Source organism: Lepus europaeus, chromosome 13 (genome assembly GCF_033115175.1).
Source record: "Lepus europaeus isolate LE1 chromosome 13, mLepTim1.pri, whole genome shotgun sequence".
NCBI classification, from domain to species: Eukaryota; Metazoa; Chordata; class Mammalia; order Lagomorpha; family Leporidae; genus Lepus; species Lepus europaeus.
The window spans coordinates 59,217,707-59,239,312 of record NC_084839.1 but is presented as its reverse complement, the minus strand read 5'-3'; the positions used below and the strand labels follow the sequence as shown (position 1 = coordinate 59,239,312).

General features: G+C 37.4%; 1 protein-coding gene across 2 annotated transcripts in view; it reads left to right on the top strand.

The window, feature by feature from the left end:
- Positions 1–21,606, top strand: part of WDPCP (WD repeat containing planar cell polarity effector) — a 654,855-nt gene that overhangs the window by 378,872 nt on the left and 254,377 nt on the right. For both annotated transcript variants that reach the window (XM_062209520.1, XM_062209519.1), the window contains 3 exons: positions 13,992–14,106; positions 16,251–16,384; positions 19,749–19,940. In XM_062209520.1, the coding sequence (XP_062065504.1) occupies positions 13,992–14,106; positions 16,251–16,384; positions 19,749–19,940 (441 nt within the window). The remainder of the gene's footprint in view (positions 1–13,991; positions 14,107–16,250; positions 16,385–19,748; positions 19,941–21,606) is intronic.

The window sequence follows — 21,606 nt, the reverse complement described above, 5'->3', positions numbered from 1 at the left end:
CTGAATGCCTTAAGGGCTGATTCTGAGGTCAGAGTGCTGTTTAGGGCATTTGCCATTCTATGAGTCTGCTGTGTATCCTGCTTCCCATGTTGGGTTGTTCTCTCCTTTTTAATTCTATCAATTATTATTTGCAGATACTGGTCTTCTTTATGTGATTCCTTTGACACTTAATCCTCTTTATAATCAATTATGAACTTAAACCCATCACTTTAACTAGTAAGATGGCATTGGTATATGCAACCTTAATGGGATTTGGAATCCCCTGGCACGTTTCTAGCTCTACCATTAGGGGTAAGTCTGAGTAATAAAGTCATAAAGTATATCACATTTTCTTTATCCAATCGTCAGTCGATGGAATCTGGGTTGATTCTATATCTTAGTGATTGTGAATTGAGCTGCAATGAACATGAGGTTATAGATAATGCTTTCATATGCTAATTTCATTTCATTTGGTTAAATTCCCAGGAGTGGGATGGCTGGGTCATATGGTAGATCTATTTCAGATTTCTGAGGGATCTCCACACTGTCATCCATAATGGTTGTATTAGTTTACATTCCCACCAACAGTGGATTAAGGTACCTTTTCTACCACATTCTCAACATCATTTATTATTTTTTGATTTTTGGATGATAGCCATTCTGACTGGAGTGAGGTGAAACCTCACTGTGGTTTTGATTTGCATTTCTCTGATGGCTAGTGATCCTGAACATTTTTTTCATGTGTTTTTGGCCATTTGAATTTCATCATTTAGAAATGCTTGTTTGTGTCCTTTTCCCATTTTTGACTGAATTGTTTGTTTTATTGTTGTTGAGTTTCTTGAGCTATTTATAGATTCTGAATTTTCACCCTTTATCATTTGCATAGTTTGCAGTTATTTTCTCCCATTTTGTTGGTTGCCTCTTCACTTTGTCAAGTGTTGCCTTTTCTGCGCAGAAGCTTCTTAGCTTGATGTAGTCCTGTTTGTCTATTTTTGCTTTTATTGCCTATGATTCTGGCAGTCACTAATTTTTAGTAGGTACAGTTGTTAGTGGTAGTATTTTTGATAAGAAGTTGGATGTAGATGAACAATCAAAGCAATATAATGAAAAAAGATGTTTTTACTTTTTTAAAAATTTATTTTATTTAATTGAAAGAGTTACAGGGTGAGGTAGAGACACAGAGAGAGGTTTTCCATGTGTTGGTTCACTCCCCAGATGGCTGCAATGGCTGGAGCTGTGCCAATCCAAAGCCAGGAGCCAGGAGCCTCTTCTAGGTCTCCCACGTAGGTTCGGTGGCCCAAGGACTTGGGCCATCTTCCACTGCTTTCCCAGGCCATAGCAGAGAGCTGGATAGAAAGTGGAACAGCCAAGACTCAAACTGGTGCCCACAATGGGATGCAGGCAGTGCAGGTGGCAGCTTTACTTGCTATGCCACAGTGTTGGCTCTGGTTTTTACTTTTTTTAAAACAAATTTTGAGTGAGAGGTATTCAGTTCATTGTCCTATCTGATTCTTTTAGTAAGTAATCACTCTGCATTGTATTATTCTGACTTTTCAAAAACATTTGTAGCACCTCTTCAAAACTATAAAATAAGAAATACATTGTGGCCTGATTATTCTTTTCCTGACATCCACACCAGCATTTGTCTTGGTTGATTTTTGTATGAAAACCATTCTAAATGGAGTGAGGTGACATCTCATTTTTTTACAGCTTTTATTTAATAAATATGATTTTCATAGGTACAACTTTAGGAATATAGTGGATCTCCCCCCATACCCACCCTCCCTACCCCACTCCTGTCCCACCTCCTACTCCCTCTCCCATCTCATTCTTTTTTTTTTTTTTTTTTGACAGGCAGAGTGGATAGTGAGAGAGAGACAGAGAGAAAGGTCTTCCTTTTTGCCGTTGGTTCACCCCCCAGTGGCCTCTGCGGCCGGCGCATCTCACTGATCCGAAGCCAGGAGCCAGGTGCTTCTCCTGGTCTCCCATGCGGGTGCAGGGCCCAAGCACTTGGGCCATCCTCCACTGCCTTCCCTGGCCATTGCAGAGAGCTGGCCTGGAAGAGGGGCAACTGGGATAGAATCCAGCACCCCAACCAGGACTAGAACCCAGTGTGCTGGTGCCGCAAGGCGGAGGATTAGCCTGATAAGCTACGGTGCCGGCCTCATTCTTTTTAAGTTTCATTTTTAATTAACTTTGTATACAGAATACCAACTCCGTACTAAGTAAGGATTTCAACAGTTTGCACACATACACACAATGTAAAAAGTACTAATTGACAATAAGTTTTGCAGTTAATTCTCATAGTACAACTCATTAAGGACAGAGGTCCTACATGGGGAGTACATGCACAGTGACTGCTATTGTTAATTTAACAATTAACACTCTTATTTATGACCTCAGTGATCACCTGAGGCTCTTGCCATGAGGTGCCAAAGCTATGGAAGCCTTTTGTGACCACAAACTCTGTCAGTATTTAGACAAGGCCATAAGCAAAGTGGAAGTTCTCTCCTCCCTTCAGAGAAAACTACCTCCTTCTTTGATGGCCCCTTATTTCCACTGGGGTCTCATTCACACAATTTGTTCATATAGGATATTTTTTCCACAGTGTTTTGGCTTTCCATGCCTGAAATGCTCTCATGGGCTTTTAAGCCAGATCTAAATGTCTTAAGGGCTGATTCTGAGGTCAGAGTGTTACTTAAAGTGATTGTCATTCTATGAGTCTGTTGTATAGACTTCTTCCCATGTTTGACATTCCCTTCTTTTTAATTCTGTCTTGTTATTACCAGGCGCTTGATTCTATTTATATGGTCTCTTTAACACTTAATCCTATCTATATGTTCACTTTAACACTTCTTATGATCACCTTAACAATTAAGATGCCATTTTTCAGCTTTACAGTTAGAAACTACCTCCTCCTTCTCTTATTCCCCCTCTTATTTTGTACTAAGATCTATTTTAAATTCAATTACATATATATATATATATATATATATATATATATATATATATATATATTACTTTATTTGAAAGCCTGAGTTACATAGAGAGATAAGGAGAGGCAGAGAGAGAGAGAGAGGTCTTCCCTCCCATGGTTTACACTCCAATTTGCTGCAACAGCTGGAGCTGTGCCAGTCCAAAGCCAGGAGCCAGGAGTTTCTTCCAGGTCTCTCATGCGGGTGCAGGTATCCAAGGACTTGGGCCACCTTCTTCTGCTTTCGCAGGCCATACAGAGAGGTAGATCAGAAGTGGAGCAGCTGGGACTCGAACTTGTGACTATATGGGATGCCAACACTGCAGGTGGTAGCTTTACCTGTGGCGGCTTTACCTGTTTCACCACAGTGCTGGCTCCAAGATTATGTTTTTTTAAATAATAGAAAAATACCAAACAACATATAGAAAGTAAAGACATCATCCCTAATGTCATCGTTTAAAATCTATATCCCAATAAGATTGTAGTTCCTAACCCCATGTCTGTAGTCTACCTACTAGTAATAGTTTTGAGCATATTTTTCTCACATTTTCTTATATTCATCTAATCATATGCGTATATGCATATATAGCACACTAAATTTTTTCCCTCATAAAGTAGAATGGTAAAATATGCATAGATCTATAACTTTTAAAAGTTTCCTTTCCACTTCACCATGTATCATTAATGTGGGCAGAAAATTTTCTGATTAATTAAACTTATCTATCTTTTATGTTATCTCCATTTTTTTTCTTGTACTAACAATGTTCACAATAGCCAAACTTAGAAGCAACTGATTTATTAACTGGTATGGTAATTTATCAATTTTAAATGCAAGATATATCTGACATCATAGACATTGTGCACTTGCCAGGGGCATTCCCACTGATGGATGAATTACTCAGGAGACTAAATTATAGATAAGAAGACTGATTGGTGATCAGAGAATAAGAACAAAAGCAAGGAGGTGTTCTAACAGGATATTTCTATCAATCTAAGGTAGCTCTAAACTTGCCTTGGGGCTCTTTCTTTCTTGACAACAGGCATTAGTCATCAGAGTCCTGAACATAGTTAAGATACACAGAGATTTCCTCTGAGCTCCTGATTTGGACTGTGCATTGCCCACCATTCCATTTCAAATATCTAAGAAGACCCTCATTCATGAGGGAGAACTGCTTATCTCATTACCTTTTCCTAAGATGAAAAAAGTGTTGATAAGAATTTGTGGAGCCCAGCAGTCTGTTTGATGGAGACATGGAAAACACATTTACCTTCACAGCAACTCATTTACAAGCTCTCTTTTCAGGTGAAGCTCCTTGGAGTTGGCTAATACATGCAGGTGATGACCACAGTGTCTGCAAATATTGCTACATGTCCCCTGGAAGAAAAAAGCACCCCAAGATAAGAACCACTAGAAGGAAGAGCTAGAGAGGTGAAAACACAGTTGGTTATTGCATGGAAGTCAACTGAGATGTGAGAGTTAAGGATATTAGCTCCTCAGTTACAGGCAAAGAATATAGAAATGTCATTAGTAGAACTGTCTTGGTTTCCCTGTCTTGGTCTCTACTTTCTCACTAATTATGATACCTTTGGTTAGTTGCTTTGCCCTTCTGATTGGGATTTCATATGAGGATTAACTTATATTATTTTATCCTTTTAACTTGCATAGTTATTGTGTGCTAATTACTGGTATTTTGCATTTGTTACAACATATGTAAAAATTCTGTGAGTTATAAAATATTGTAAGAAAGCAATATATTATCTAGTACACCTTGCTATTTATTTGTTACCACTGCTTATTTATCCCTTTAGATCTTTAAAAACACTGACAAATACAAGATATACCTTTGGATGTTGTTTTTTGTGATTTGACTATGATTATAAATATTTCTAGAAATGTTCACATTTCCTTTATGTGAATATATAAAATAGTAAGTATGTATTGTATATACTTTAATATAATAAGTATATATATAATAACTCAATTTAAAATTAGGGATTAAAATGTAGCTTCATTTGTTCTGTAATGTGAATAAGTAAGAAAGTGAGATTTCTTAAATTGATGTAGACTTAGGCAGATTTTCAGACATGTATCTATTCCATATATTGAATAGCATCACACAAATATTTTGGAACCGGATTTTTAGGAAACCCCACTGTTAAAACTTTCTATTTAGAAAAATAGATATTCATTTCTTGTCCTTCTGTTACTATCCTTAAGTCAATTCTTTATGGGGAGCCAATTATTATTTGTCTTAACTACATTTTTTTTTTTTGACAGGCAGAGTGGACAGAGAGAGAGAGAGAGACAGAGAGAAAGGTCTTCCTTTGCCTTTGGTTCACCCTCCAATGGCCGCCGCGGCCGGTGCGCTGCTGCCGGTGCACTGCGCTGATCCAAAGCCAGGAGCCAGGTGCTTCTCCTGGTCTCCCATGCAGGTGCAGGGCCCAGGCACATGGGCCATCCTCCACTGCACTCCCGGGCCACAGCAGAGAGCTGGCCTGGAAGAGGGGCAACCGGGTCAGAATCCGGCGCCCCGACCGGGACTAGAACCTGGTGTGCCGGCGCTGAAGGTGGAGGATTAGCCTAGTGAGCCGTGGCGCCGGCCTACATTCACTTTTGTTTCTCCTTTACTGGATTAGTCAGTCGTGGTGTCCCTCTATAGTCAGAAAATATTTGCTGAATGAAGGAATAAACTACAGAAAACACATTATCTCTTTTCTAGCGGGTTATCTACTAAAATGATCAGTGATCCTACCTTTCGTTGTAGATATTCCTAATGTAAAATTGCTTGCAGTTCTCTGAGTTTTTCCAGAATTCATCTAGGGCCTGTTGTATACTATCATAATGCAAATTCACTGGGCCTCCAGGAGAGTGGCTCTATAATACTTTAAGTATTTACTCAGGCCCTAGAATTCACTCCAGGAGTCCTCTAATACCGTGTTGCTTCTCTAGCTTATAGTGTCTCCTACCTGCTGCCTCCACATTACATTTAATGTTTACATGGGATCAATCTTGGCTGCATGCTGGTTAGGGATTGAACCTATTACCTATTGTTGATTTTTAGTACTGACCCTATATGCTTCTACTATTCATTGCTCCTCAAGTATGCTAATAATCTCATGGATTTAAATGGAATTTTTCTCAATGAGAATATAGAATTTCAATGGATTTGTTGTGTCACTGTTACAAAATAGCTCACTCATAAGTACTTACTGTACTAGTTCTTCAGTACTTGAGTACTTCACACTTGTGTGGTGTTAATTTCTTCTTGTTGTGTTCTAAAGTGTATCTTCTACAATGCAGTCATCCATCCTAACATATCTTTCCCTAAGATGAGGTCCTCTACCATAATTTTTACATATTCTATCAATACCTGTCTGCTGTATTCACCATGTATCTACTTCTATATACACTGGCATAACGGAGGCACTCATATTTTTTCCTTTTTTTTTTACCTGCTGAATAAATGACTCAAATTGTTATGTTAATTATGTCTTAGTTTGATTAGTGATACCATTTGGAAAAGATTTCTCTTTTATTCAAGTCTCATTTCACTTCCAGTTAAGTACTCAAATCAAGTACTGTACATCCTAGGGTTAAGAGAAGCCAATGTGAAGAATTACCTTAAGATCTTAAGAATCATTTCCAAGTTTCTTAAAGAGAAAGCATATCACTCTGGTAGGAGCTTACTGAAGAAAATGATAAAGACAAGGGAAGGAGACACAGAGCAGGAATAATAAGGAGGTACTTCCTGTCTGAAGGGATGTCAGAGAAAAGGAAAAGTCTCAGTTCCTAGTTTTGCTTTACTTTTCTCTTTCATGAAGAACAATCTAGTCAGGATAGTTTCTGGAAGATCTACTGACCTTCACATCGGTTCATCCTAAGGGGCTTTCCTCAAGCTCAGATCTGCCTCATATGTGCCTTCCTTGGCCATTCTGCCTGCTCTTTTTCATTTCCTGAACCATCAGAATCCTCCAGTCTCTTGCCATAAAATACAACACTATCTTAGTGCCTTACTGCTTACTTTTCCCTCCCATATTCTGCCTAAGCCGTTTCCATTCTGGAGGGCATAAGGACTAATCACTTTAGAGAAATAGGCAGGGGTGAGACTAGCTCTTTCCTGGCTGAGCTGGAATATTCTTTCCCTGAGTTTCAGACCATTTTTTTCCCTAATTCTACTTATATTTATTACCATATGCAGGAGTATCTTTGGCAGTAGTACTTGGAAACTTTGCTGTTTTATAAAATGCATTAATTAGTTTATTAGTTTTTATGCCTTCACACTCTGAAATCAGAATGTCTCTGGGCCTCAGGACATTTAAAGATCTGAAATGGTAGACTTACATTGATCCTAAGAAACAACCAAACTTAGTTTTTTTTTTTTTTTTAGATTTATTTTATTTATTTGAAAGACAGAGTTACAGAGAGAGATAGAGACAGAGAGGTCTTCCATCCATTGGTTTACTCCCTAGATGGCTGCAACAGCCGGAGCTGTGCCAATCTGAAGCCAGGAGCCAGGAGCTTCTTCCGGGTCTCCCATGTGGGTGCAGGAGCCCAAGAAGTTGGGCCATCTTCTACTGCTTTCCCAGGCCATAGCAGAGAGCTGGATTGGAAGAGGAGCAGCTGGGACTAGAACTGGCGCCCATATGGGATGCCAGCTCTTCAGGCCAGGGCTTTAACCTGCTGCCAGCCCCCAAACTTTGTTTCAGTAAAAAGATAACCTGGTCTTTGAATACCTGTGAAGTTTGGAATGCCTCACAGTTCAGACTATGGACTTGTTCTCTTTTTCCACTCATTTTTTAAGGAGAGCTTGCCCATTCCCATGACTTTAAATCCCACCCGTATATTGCTGGTGACTCCCAAATATATATCTCCAGATGCATGCCCTCACAAATTTCAGATTCATTTTTAAAAAAATATTTATTCATGTATTTGAGAGGCACAGTTACAGACACAGAGAAGGAGAGACAGAGGTCTTCTATTTGCTGGTTCATTCCCCAAATGGCTGCAATAGCTGGAGCTGGGCTGATCTGAAGCCAGGAGCCAAGAGCTTCTTCCGGGTCTCCCATGTGGGTTCAGGGCCCATGCCCTTCAGTCGCCTTCCAAGGTCTTCCCATGCCTTTAGTAAAGAGCTGACTCTGAAGAGGAGCAGCCAGGACTTGAACCAGTGTCCACGTGGGATGTTGATACCACAGCTGGATGCCTAACCTAATGCATCACAGTGCTGGCTCCTCAGATTAATTTTTGATTATGTATGGGTATCTTTCCCTGAGTGTCCACAGATACCTTAAACTTAACATGTCTAAAACCAACTTTTGATTCTCTGCAATCTAAATTGCCCTCAACTTTAGCATTCCTTGTCTCAGTCAACCCAGTTGCTCAGGCCAAAAACTTTTGAATCTTCTCTTAAGTGTCACATGCATTCTTCCAGCAAGTGAGTGGATACTTTCATTAAAATGTATCTGAAATCTGTTCACATATCATTTCCTACACAGTGCTATCATTTTCTCTTGTCTGTACCATTGCAATAACCTCCTAACAGTCTCCTTGCTTTTACTCTTGCCTGCATCCCCTTTAAAACAGATAATTCTGTGCAGCTTAAAACGCAGTGGCTTCTCATCAGCAAGGTCCAACCTAACCTGACCCTTCACTGCCTATGTGATTTCATTTTCTGTGAATATTTCTCTCCCTCTCACTTCCCTCATGCAACAATGGCCCACCTCTCTTCATTCATCCCAAGCACATTTTGACCTTAGAATTTTGCACTTTTTGTTCTGTCCTAAATTCCCCATCTCTAGATAGTTGTATGGCTGTTTTCTTAATTTGGTTCTGTAGTCAAATATCATTACCTGAAGAGGTCTTTAGATTTCTTTGTTAGTCATTCTACTTAAAAGAGCATCCTCCTAAAATCCCCATTCTTATAGTGCTTTTTTTGTTACCCATAGTTCCTATCACTATTTGACATTATATTTAGACTGTTTGTTTATTGTCCACACAGGACTACAAACTCTTTGAGGACAGGGAGAGCAAGGACTGTCTCTTCTTCACTGCTATATCGTCAGCACCTTGAACTGTGCCTTGTTGGTGTGCTGTATTAGATAATGTGTTTGTGGGTGAATGAATGAATTATGAATAATTGACTTACACATATCCTTTGAGAAAGATTCTGAAGGAATTCCCAGGCTCCCCGGGCAGGATCCATTGTCCCTGATCTCTGCCCTGTCTCCACGTGTAGATCAGTTTTTTCTGCCTGATGTGTGCATGCTTTCCTGCTGCTCTTTGACACCTTCCCCTTTTAATCCTTTCCAGCTTTTTTTTTTTTTTTTTTTTTTTTTTTTTGACAGGCAGAGTGGATAGAGAGAGAGACAGAGAGAAAGGTCTTCCTTTTTGCCGTTGGTTCACCCTCCAATGGCCGCTGCGGCCGGCGCATCGCGCTGATCCAAAGCCAGGAGCCAGGTGCTTCTCCTGGTCTCCCATGTGGGTGCAGGGCCCAAGGACTTGGGTCATCCTCCACTGCACTCCCGGCCTTTACAGCTTTTGTTCCCTCTTTCACCCTACTTCCACAGGTCAGACTTTCCTTCTCCATACTACAAAAGTGGCTTTAGAATTAATTCCATGATATGGCACATACTTATGTGTAGAAAGAGCAACTTTGCTTATTGGAGGCAGGTTATTTCATGATAGTGGAGGTAAGAACAGTAAGTAATGAAAAAGAATGTATGGGGGCCAGCACTGTGGCGTAGCGGGTAAAGCTGCCGCCTGCAGTGCCAGCATCCCATATGGGCCGGTTCGAGTCCCAGCTGCTCCTCTTCCAATCCAGCTCTCTGCTATGACCTGGGAAAGCAGTGGAAGATGGCCCAAGTCCTTGGGCCCCTGCACCCATATGGAATACTGGGAAGAAGCTCCTGGCTCCGGCCGTTGTGGCATTTAGAGAGTAAGTCAGCAGATGGAAAATATCTCTCTCTGCCTCTGCTTCTGCCTCTGCCTCTCTGTAACTCTGCCTTTCAAATAAATAAATAAATCTTTTAAAAAAACTATGAACTTGCAAGTGTCTTGGGTACCATATCCTTTTGATGTCATATCAAATGGAAAAGGTGATAAAAGATAATGCTGTTTGCTGATTAGAACTCATTTGGAGTCCAGTGTCCCATGCTAATATTTAGTCCTTCCTAGGTACAAGGTTTTTTAAAAAGATAAGAGAATGTGTTCAGAGTGCCAGATAGAATAGTGAGAACATATATATGAGGAATGGTTGATGATGATGACGGTGGTGGTGGTGCTAAATAATAATAACAACTGCAAACACTATGTGCCAGGCATTATTCCAGATGTTGTTTTTAAAAGGTTAGTTAATCTTCATTCCCTCAATTAGGTAATATCAAGCCTGTTTTCAGATGAGAAAAATTAAGGTACAGAAAGATTAAATAACTCCTTCAGTGTCACATATCTAATAAGAAGTAGAGCCAAAGCTGATTTCATTCTGATTTCAGAGTCCATGCTCTTAACCATGGCTATTATCTTTGAATATTGAAATAAGTGGTATTGAAAAACTGGGGCTATGGTGCTAATTTCTTAGAAGGCAGCTTTAGTTTTAATCTCAAGCTCAAGACCTTCTCATACCCCCTAATATGCTCAGTATATATTCCTTAATAGGACGTGTAATAGTGCTTTATTCCACTTATTTACTTTATCTCTGCCTCTTTGTATTAACTTACATTTAACCTATTTTAAGGATTGTATTTGGTTCATTTTTGTGCCATTAAATTTAGTTTAGTGTTTGGCATATAATCAATATTCAGTTTTGTTGAATAATGAAGGATGAAAAAGTATTGTGGTACAGAAGGTAAGTCATTCCTTAGGATGCCCACATCCCATATTGGAGTGCCAAGTTGGAGTCCCTGCTTTGCTTCTGATTCCAGCTTTCTGTTATGTGCACCCTGGAAGGCAGCAGATGATAGCTTAATTTGTTGGACCCCTTCCAGCTCACAAGGGAGACCCAGGTGGAGTTCTGGGCTCTTGGCTTTGTCCTGGCACAGCCCCAGCTCTGTGAGAATTTGGCGAGTGAACCAGCAGATAGAAGCATGATTTCTCTCTTGTAAATAAAAATAAAAAAAAACAAATAAAGCTTTTAAAATGAATGAGTGATCCTTCAGTTGTTTAAAACTTCCCTGGTGGTAGGATAGTTTTTCTTTGAGGTAGTAAGTTCCTGGTCACTGATAATATTCAAGAATGGGGGCCAGCGCCGAGGCTTACTTGGTCAATCCTCCGCCTGTGGCGCTGGCATCCTATATGGGCACCAGGTTCTAGTCCCGGTTGCTCCTCTTCCAGTCCAGCTCTCTGCTGTGGCTCGGGAAGGCAATGGTGGATGGCCCAAGTGCTTGGGCTCCTGCGCCCGCATGGGAGACCAGGAGGAAGCACGTGGCTCCTGGCTTTGAATCGGTGCAGTGCTGGCCGTACTGGCCATTTGTGGGGTGAACCAACCGAAGGAAGCTTTCTCTCTCTCTCTCTCTCTCTCTCTCTCTCTCTGTCTAACTCTGTCAAATAAATAAATAATAAATTAAAAAAATATATTGAAGTATGGATTGGATGCTAGATGGGATGCTGCAGAAGAAACATTCATGTCATTTGGAAGCATAAGATTAGGCCTGGGGCCAGTGCTGTGCCATAGCAGGTTAAAGCCCTGGCCTGCAGTGCCAGCATCCCATGTGGGTGCCAGTTCAAGTCCCGGCTGCTCCACTTCTGATCCCGCTGATGCACCAGGGAAGAGTAGCAGAGGATGGCCCAAATGCTTGGAGGAAGCTCCTGGCTCCTGTCTTTGAATCAGCTCAGCTCTGGCTGTTTGCGACCATTTGGGGATTGATCCAGAGGATAAAAGACCTCTTTCTGTCTTTGCCTCTCTCTCTAACTCAGTCTTTCAAATAAATAAAATAATTATTAAAAAAAAGATTAGGCCTAGTTTCCTTCTAATTGTATAATGTGATACTATGATGAGTTAGTAAGATTCTTCTGCTACCCATTTATTGAGCACACACACTGTGTGCTTGATATTGTTCTGGACACTGAAAATGAAAAGGTAATTGTGGCCTAGAAAATATATATTTAAGGAACTAGTAGTCAATGGGTAATGAAGAGGTGCTTAAGAGTACAGGTATAGGGTTTTAATAGATAAAAATAAATACAAAATAACTTATTTTTAGATATGTTTGCAACAAAAGAGGAAGGGGGAGAAAATCTAGATATGAAAAGTGATCCTTAAGTTGCCTGAGAAGAGAGAATTTTTTTTCAAAGATTTATTTATTTAAAAGAGTTACATACAGAGAGGAAGAGACAGAGAGCAAGTAATATCTTAGCTCTGCAGGTTCACTCACCAAATGGCCGCAACAGCCAGGGCTGGGCCAGGCTGAAGCCTGGAGTCAGGAATTTCTGGATCTCCCATGTGGGTACAAGGGCTTTCATAGGCACAGCAGCAGGGAACTGAATCAGAGCTGGAATAGCAGGTCGCGAAGAGGTGCATATATGGGATGCTGGCATTGCAGGCAGTGGTTTAACTTACTGTGCCACAATGCCAGCCCCTAAGAAGAGAGAATTTGAGAAGTGAAGACTGCATGCTATGTTGCTCTGGGAGAATTCTCCAAAAGGGAGGTATCAGTATTCAGTATTTGCCATCAAGGTTTGTTGTATGTTGAATATAATTCAGTAGAGATTAATTTGTGAAGTATTTTGATATTCTTGGAACAAATGTGCCTTTTCTTCCTAGTCCCCAAAACTCATAACAATGATTAAGTACCCTCCTCCTCCTCTACCCCCTTCAGAGCATTATGATGAAATAAAACAGCACATTTGATCAAGTAACAGCTTTCTGATGACCAGGACAAAGATTCTAATGGAACATACAAAGGGACCCTTCATTTCTTTTCTGATTCATGTGCCTGGAACCTGTTAGGCAGTGTGGAACAGTAGTCTGTCTTTCTATTACCTTGGTACCTCATGCTGCTCTTCCTTCACACATGTCCAGGTGCGTTTTAACACAAGATGATTGTCCCTAGCTGGGACATGATGCCTAGGTAGGTGGGGGGTTCCCTGTTTTGTCTAAAATCTTAGTTGTCAATGGGTTTGGCTAGCATGTTCCTGATCAGTTTACTCACAATTGTTTTTTTTTTTGTTGTTGTTCTTATACCATATGCTATTACATGATTCATCAGCTTTGAGTCTGTTGCCTTGAAGGTGAAACAATTTCTTCCAATGTTGGTATTTCATAATCTTATAGATAACAAGCATACACATATGCATAGTCCTTTCAGAAGTTTTAAACATTTGGAGATGAATGAATTATGCTGCCACAAATGGAAAGGAGGAGTATAAAATTATAATGGTGATATCCAATCATCTTTTGTTGGGTGGTTGCTTGTACATTGATATTGATAAAGCCTGTATGTGTTACTATATTTGTTTATTTCTCCCTGTGAAATTATTTCTGGTGTGATTTATGATTTTAAAACTTAACATTTCACTTAATTGCCTTGATTTACATATATTTTGATATTTTAGACAAGATCTTTATTTTTGGAAGTAAATTGGGTTTAAATTTCAGATAAATCAAAATATTAACTCTGGCCATCTCTTCTAAAATGTCTAGTAATAACCATTGAAACCTCAAGAAATATTCTTTTAGTTTCTGATACAAATAGTAATCTTTCAAATTATTTTAATAGAACACATTACGTTTTTTCAGTGTAAAACACAATTATTTCTGCATAGGTCCTTTTTAAGTTTTAAGAAGATTAGACTTCTGACAAATGTGGATTAAATTAGATTTCTGTGTATAGTTTTAATCAATGAACTTATTGCATCATTTAGTCACCTATCTTTTTATTCAGAATGTCAGTGATTGTTTTTCAATGAAGCAAAATTCTTTATATAGTTTCATGGTATAGATGCATGTGTAAATCTGTATAAATTGTGCATTTGGAGACAGATTTTTTTAAAAGATTCTAATCCTCAGCTTATCTTCCTCCCTTTCTTCCCCTTACCTGGTTTTAGCTCCTCTTTGGTTCAGGTGTTCTGGTGTCCCTAAGCCTTTCTGGGCCACAGCTGGAGAAAGTGGTGATTGACAGAAGCCTGGTGGGGAAGCTCATCTCAGACACCATCAGTGATGGTAATTACCCCCATGTGCAAATCAATTGCCTACATTAACAGTGGGACAGGAAAAATACTGTGTCAACAGGTAGACTAATTATTACCACTGGGGACTTGCAAACACAACAAGTAATTGCTTGTAATAGCATACTTACAACCCTTGGGACCAATGCAAGTTTCAACTAATGTTTAATATCAAAGTTTTTATCTTCTTGTCAAGTATTAGGCTCTTATTCTAAGAATTTTTTACTTTCTTTAAAAGAATGTGAACATATTTATAGAATAGTTTTTTATTCTTTCAGAATTAGTCCTCTGTTACAACTAGACCAGTGCAGCCAGTTAAAACAAAAATCGTTTCAGTTCTTACAGGAAATTTTTTTAAAAATAAAGTCTGTGAATACTCACTTTTCAGAGATTTTGAGCTATGTTTTCTAAGTTTCAACCCTCAATGCTAAGTATACTGGATAAATCAGATTCTATTAAGTGACACTACTAACAATATATACCAGGTGCAAAGTACATAAGAAAGAGTTTAAGCCATTTATTGAAAAGGAAGCATACTGACATTTATTGAGCTCTAAAGGCTCTGTGCTGGGTGCCATCCTAACTTTTTCATTTCACAAGGGTTCTTATTTCCATTTTTGTAGATAAGGAAGCTGAGCTCAGCTACTAAGGAACATGCCCAGCATTACAGAGTCAGACAGTGACTAAGCAGAGATTTGAACACAGGTTCTGCCTGCAAAACCCATTTTCTTTCTACTATTCTGTGCGGATTCCTGAATTTTTAAGGTTCTGTTCTTTTACCCAAAGCCCAAAGATCTAAAACCAGATTACATTATCATCAAAGATTGAAAAATGGTCAGTATCTTATGCTGAATAATGAAGGGTTGGTCTAGCAGAAAGGACAGAGGTGAGAATAAAGAAACCCTCAGTCTGCTGTGCGCTCTCACTAGCTACCTCTGAATAAATCACATACAAGTGCATAATCTTAAAGAAAAGCACTCTGCAGGATGGCTATAATTAGCAACATTACTGATAATAATAAGCCAGGGGGTAGGTAGGATTGTAAGCATGCCATTTCCCCTTCCTTACAGGAATACTATGCTAAGGAAACTTCCCTAAAGAAGAGGTTCCATTTTCATATGCCTAATAGTTGACCCCTTTGTTGACATTGCAAATGAAATATTGACTGTGATGATTTTGTCATATTGATGCTCCTTTATAAGAATTAAAAGAAGACTTCCAACACTATTCGTGTCTCTGAGTTATCTTCTTTCACTTGTTTCTTTTATTTGTACCCAAAATAATACACTCTCATGGGATCATGATAACAATGTGATTTCTTGGCAGTCCTCCAGATTCTCCTGTAATTGTGTAGATCTACTGTTGGTCACTGCTTGCACTGCCAGGGGTGTGTTGTGGAAATAAAGAAAAATGTATAAAACATTCAGTAATTTCTTCATGCTAGGAACAATACAAAGCACTTCTCAAATTCCTATTGTATTTTTATCAACAATTTTATATAATATGATCCCTCATGTAACCATGATTATTAATTATATACCTTATTAATTATCTACTAATTATCTATGCTTTAGAAATAACTATGGAAGTATTTTTGCTAATCTCTTACTCTTGCACATTAAGTAATATGCATATTAGGCATAGTACAGTTTATTTCATGCAGCTTGTATATCCTCAAAAGAAGATTTCACTAAAGACAAATTTTTAAACAAAAATGAGATTGGTATCCCTAATAAATTCACTTTATTCTTAGATGTATTATGTAAGATAAACATAGAATGAAAGTCTAAGCACAAATGAGAGTAAATGTTTTTTGATCTAAATTTATGTTCATGTGTGAAATAGTTTTTTTTAATGATTTTCTAGTGCAGATTCCAAGTACATCTTATTTGGTGATGGTCCTCAAATATCCATGTATGTTGAAGGAGTCACAGAAAATAGGGAAATTATCAAATCCATGCATGATTAGATATTTATTGTTTATTCCTATTTAATATATCTTTTCAAATGTCATAATGATATTTAGGAGAATTTAGCAATTTTAATTAATATTTATTAATAGCTTTTTAAATTATTTCAGTGAAAAAATATTCATTCCTATCTTACTCTGACTTTATATTATCAAATTTTTTTCTTTAGCTCTTCTCACAGACAGTTTCATCATCTTATCATTTTTGGCACAAAACAAGCTATGTTTTATTCAGTTTGCCAAGAAGATGGATTCTCCTGATACAAACAAAAGACTGGAAAAACTCTCAGCTCTGGATTATAAGGTGGAGATTTTAACTTATATAGTCATATTGTTAATTATTAGTGTATATTAGAGTTATCACATGAGTTGCTCATTATTCTTGAATACTTCTGGATTTTAGAAAAAACAGAATTGTTATAGAGTTAAGTTTGACTCACCCAAGAGTGCCTCTCATAAGTTTGTCTTTTTACTTACTATTGAGGCATGGTATAACAATGGCACATGACAGTGGTTATGGACGTCAAAGGTTAGCAGAGGCAAGTTACACTTTGGATAGGGATTTTCTTGCTGGTGGTAGTTTATACACCATTCTCATTTTTCCTAAGACTCCATGTAGCTTCTCTGTTTACTACCTCACAAAAAACAAAAGAAGATATAAGACACTTACAAAGTTTAATAGAAAAGTATAATAGACAAGAATTGGGAAGAACCCAGCCATCCCTTATCCCCAACCATAACTGCAGAAAATGCAAAAGGAAATCTCCTTCATATATTAGTATCTTTCCCTTTACTAACTCCAGGTAACTTGTTTTCTTTTATCAGGGATCTTACATCTGTTAAGTCAGGATTTTTATTTTAAATGATATGTTTAAGTTTTGCCACATTATATTTTAACTACTGGAAAGGCATACTTTTTGCTAGGATGAGTATCTAATACATTTTCCAGGCTGTTTCAGTTCAAGGCCTCTTTTCAGCAATGACTTGTGTTTGCAAGATTGATCCAGCCTCTGTGACGTGGATTTGAGACAGTTCACTGTTCACTGGGAACAGAGCTGATATACAGCTTCCTTAAAAAAGATGCATACTTATGCCATACCTAGAGTATCAATGGCAAGGGCAAAGAGTTCTGTGGCTTGAAATTGGTGGGTTTTTTGAAAAGTAGTATTTAACCTAATCTTTTGCCTTTTGGGATTATTAACATATTATTGAAGAGTGATCATGGTTTTGAAAGAATTTAGCTTTATTTAGTAGAAACATCTATTATTATAAATAGGATTTTTTAAATGGAATAAAACATATCAAGTCTTTCATTGTGGTGATATATTACAATCTGAGTTTGTTTACCAGCATTGTGAAGCTTCTAGAAGCTTTGTATAATACTGATTTTCTTTGACTTCAAAGTAGCTGTAGTCATATATCAAATTTAATTAGTCAAAAAAATGATATTAGCATTCTTAAAGGGATGTTATTTTCCAGAATGGCTAACTGTAGATGTATTTGAAATATTTTTTATTGATAGTATTTTCCTTTAAAATGCACTAGTATGCATTAACTCACACTATTTAAACTAAGTACCATTATTGCTCTTGAATAAAATATCATATGACTAATTTCTTCATTTTAGGATAGCATGGTGAAGTCTTATCAACTGAACAGTAGTAGCTACCTGTCAATAAGAACTGAAAGAAACTGGATGTCAATTTCTTTTGTGAAAAGATGTGGAAAACAGCTAGTGCTTGGGTCCTTCATACCTTAAATAAGAGAATTGCTCACTGTTTCTGCCTTTGGATTAGAGGAATTAGGAAGATCATGTCTGTTTCCCTTTGGAAAGTCCATGAATTTCATTTTCTGGTTCAATATTTAAAATAGAGGTTATTAATACTTAATCAGAACTGTTATTTGTCCATTGGAAGATTATTTTAAAATTCTTATTTATTTTACTTTCTTGTTTATCATAATAGAATAATGATATTATTAAAATTCCTAGGAAATAAGAAATTTGAAAAAAAAAAAAGTGATTTGCATCATGTAAGAACTGAAAATACCAGCCACTCATTTAATTATGTTTCCTTATCTAGAAAATTCTAACATGCTTACATAGCAAGTTGGACATCAAAATAATGTAGTTTATTTTTTAAGTACTTAGCAATTCCATTATATTTCTCTTAAGTAATTAATGATATGCAATGCTTAAAAATAAGAATTTTCACTTGAAAGCATAAAGTACATTTGTGTCATCTGTCATTGCCCATTTGGGTTTTAAAACAGGAAGTCATGTCGAGTGTGTTATATTTGGCTTTTCTTTACAGCTGTGCCATAATTTAATTATTTCAGACTGAAATAATTGTGGCAAAGAAATTTTCAGAGTAAGTATCCTGAAACTGTGACCTTTAACAAGTTTCCCTGCCTATAGTTTAAAAATTCAATTCAATTTATTTACCAGTGAAGGGACAGTGCAAAGAGTTAAATGTTTACCATGAGAGAACAACGCTGGTAATTACTTTGATTTCAGTTCCTTTTGATGTGCATTCAGAGGATGAAGAGGTCAATAATATTATGGCCATGCAAATAGAAAAAGGTTTCTTTTGACCATATTGCAAAAAAATAGCAGAGGATTATTAAAGCATTAACCTTGATTTTAATGGCCTTAGTTGAGTGGTGAGATCACAATTTGGATGAGCCTGATTATTTACTAAATACAATACATAAATGCAACGGGTTCTTAACACCCATTGCACTCTGGCATTATCGCATTACTGCCATCCTTTGTTGCCTTGCAGACAGGAATATGAAAGCAATCTGTCATGTAGTGAGACTGGCTCCAGAAGCATTTCTCTGATAAGAAGACCCCCTGCCCTTTGCTAGTGTCTGGTCCAGTAGGCTTAGCCATGCGCTTAATCCCCAGAAAGTGGTTCGATTATTGCTGACCAGCAATGGCAAGATAGTTTTTTTTTTCTTCCAAGCTATCAACCTTCCATTAATTCCTTAAGCAGAAATACGGTGCAATCTATATTTCCTTGGCATGTGTCACCCAGATGGTGCCGTGCTTATGTTTTCAAATAACCATGTTCCAAAATAACATAGTTTGAATAATAAATTCTACAAATCCTTTCTAAGAAAGAGAAGCAGAATTCTCAGAAGCTGCATAAACTTTTACGCATGATGCTATGGCTTATCCCTTTTATGCAGAATATATGTGTATATGTCTCATATATTCTTTAAAGAGATATTTGCTTCAAGTTGTTTTTTCCTTTTATTGTTGTCAGTCATTGTTAACGTATTACATCTTAAACAGCAGTCAGACACTCTTGGTCAGCAGTACTGAACTTGTCATTTAATATAGCTGGTCCTAAATCCTATGTGTAGGTCGATGCTGTCAAGCAACCATGACTGTACATTTTGGTATTGATTGGAATTTCTGCATCCAATTCCTCCCTAACTTAGATTTCTTCTTTTCCTCTCCTCTGCTAAAAATGGGGGGGAATTTGAACATATGTCTTTTTTATATATGTGTCAAAAGAATTTGGTAAATTCTGAGACTTTCATAAGCACGTTTAGCATGCATATTTACTTGCATGTATCTATATTTACTGATGCTTCGTTTTTGGAATACTTTGGGAATCTTGCACCTTTTGAAAATTGTTTCTTTTTTTTTTAACTATTAGATTTCCTATTATGAAATACCTGGCCCAGTAAACAGGAAAACAGAACGTCATCTAGCTATCAGTTGTGTTCAGGATATATTTGTTTGCTGGTGGCCACTAGTCAACGATGATGCTTGGCCTTGGGCCCCCATTTCTTCTGAGAAGGACAGAGTCAATCTGCTGCTCCTGGGCTATGCTCAAGGAAGACTTGAGGTAAATATGAAATAAATACATGTATTTTAAACGAAGTGCAGATAAAACAGGATTATTGGCTTTTCTGTTCTGAAATAAATAGGAATGCTTTTTAAACTTATAACATTTTTTTCCGAATGTTCAGAAAAGGAAAATTGAAGATGAAATGAGATCCTAAAATGTGTCATGTCTGTAGGGTACCTGGACAAATTCCACTGCTGTCTGGAGTCATGTAGTGATTAAGAACACAGACTTCCAGTTTCAAAACTTAACCGTGCCGTTCTCTAATTCTCTGTCCTTGAGCAGGTTACTAACCTCTGTGTTCTACAGTTTCATTTTTTGAAAAAATAGAGTTAATGAAGACAAATGAGTTAATATATGTATGTCAAGCAATACCTACATAAAATAAACTCTGATTCACTGTTCACTATTTTGATTATTATTAGTACTAATATTTGCTCATGATTTCATGCTTTTGAAAGCTGTCTTACTAATTACCTTCTTCAAATTCCACTCAGTTACTTAACAAACATTAGTCAAATGCCTGTTTTGTACAAGACATGTGGTGCCAGACTATCATTAGGGCAAGAATGTGCTTCCAGTTTTTAGTGATTAAGATTAAAGCTTATATCTATAGATAGATAAAGATACGAGTATAAGCATATAAAGACTGTGAAAGCAGGGCTGTAGAGATGGCCTGCTCAGTCCAGTATCCTGTCTCTGATAGGAGTACCAAAAGGGTTAATCTATGAATTAAGGAAAAAAACCCTCATTCTGTCTATTCCTGGCAATAATTTGATCATTCATTCATATGTTAAACTGTATGTATTTTTAGTTTATACCAGTGCTTTGAGTACAAAATTCCCTTTCTGTTTTAGCACTCTAAAAAGAAAGCTCTATCCTACCCACTTTTAAGTTTTACCTGGGTAAAGTAATATGTTCCTATATTTTCCCCTAAATCTATTATCCTTTATACCTCAAGGAATATTTCCCAGAATTAGTATTGTGAAATGAAATTAAGAGGTCTAAATTTTCTATATCCTTACCTATGACTTCTGATTTTATAAATTTTCATGTTGTCTTTTAAGACTGAAGAGTCCTAATATTTTTACATGTATGTATGTTTATATATTTTCCTTTGGAATCCTCTCAATTTCCTATAGATATTTTTAGTTTCTTTGTTTTAGAACTTTTCCAGTTCTGTTACTCTGAGTAAGATAAGATAATTTTAGTGCTTTAGCTGTAGATCTTGTGAGGCTAAGGGTGTGCTCTGTACCTGTTCACTGCATATTCATGTCTACCATTTTATTGATCTGAGGTGTAGAAGTTTATTGAGTAAAACACTTCATCAGAATGACTCAATATAATTAAACTTATTAGAATTCTGTTAATTTTTCAACATTATAATAAAAGTAAAAATAAGTTAGCTTGTAGGTTTATGTTTTTCCAGTTATATTGGTTTGAAATAAGTGCTTTAATATGAAATTAGAATTGTCCTGAAAGGGTACACATATGGTCTACTGCCTTCGTGCCCTGTGTCATCTAGATCATGGACTTTGCAATTGAACAAACCTGGAATTGCCTGTTGGTTAGGCCATATACTAACTGTGTAACCTTTAGTTTACTCCCCTTAAGCTTCTGCCTGTTTCTAGGTAATTGTGTGTTGTGTGGCTTTGGGTAGAACACT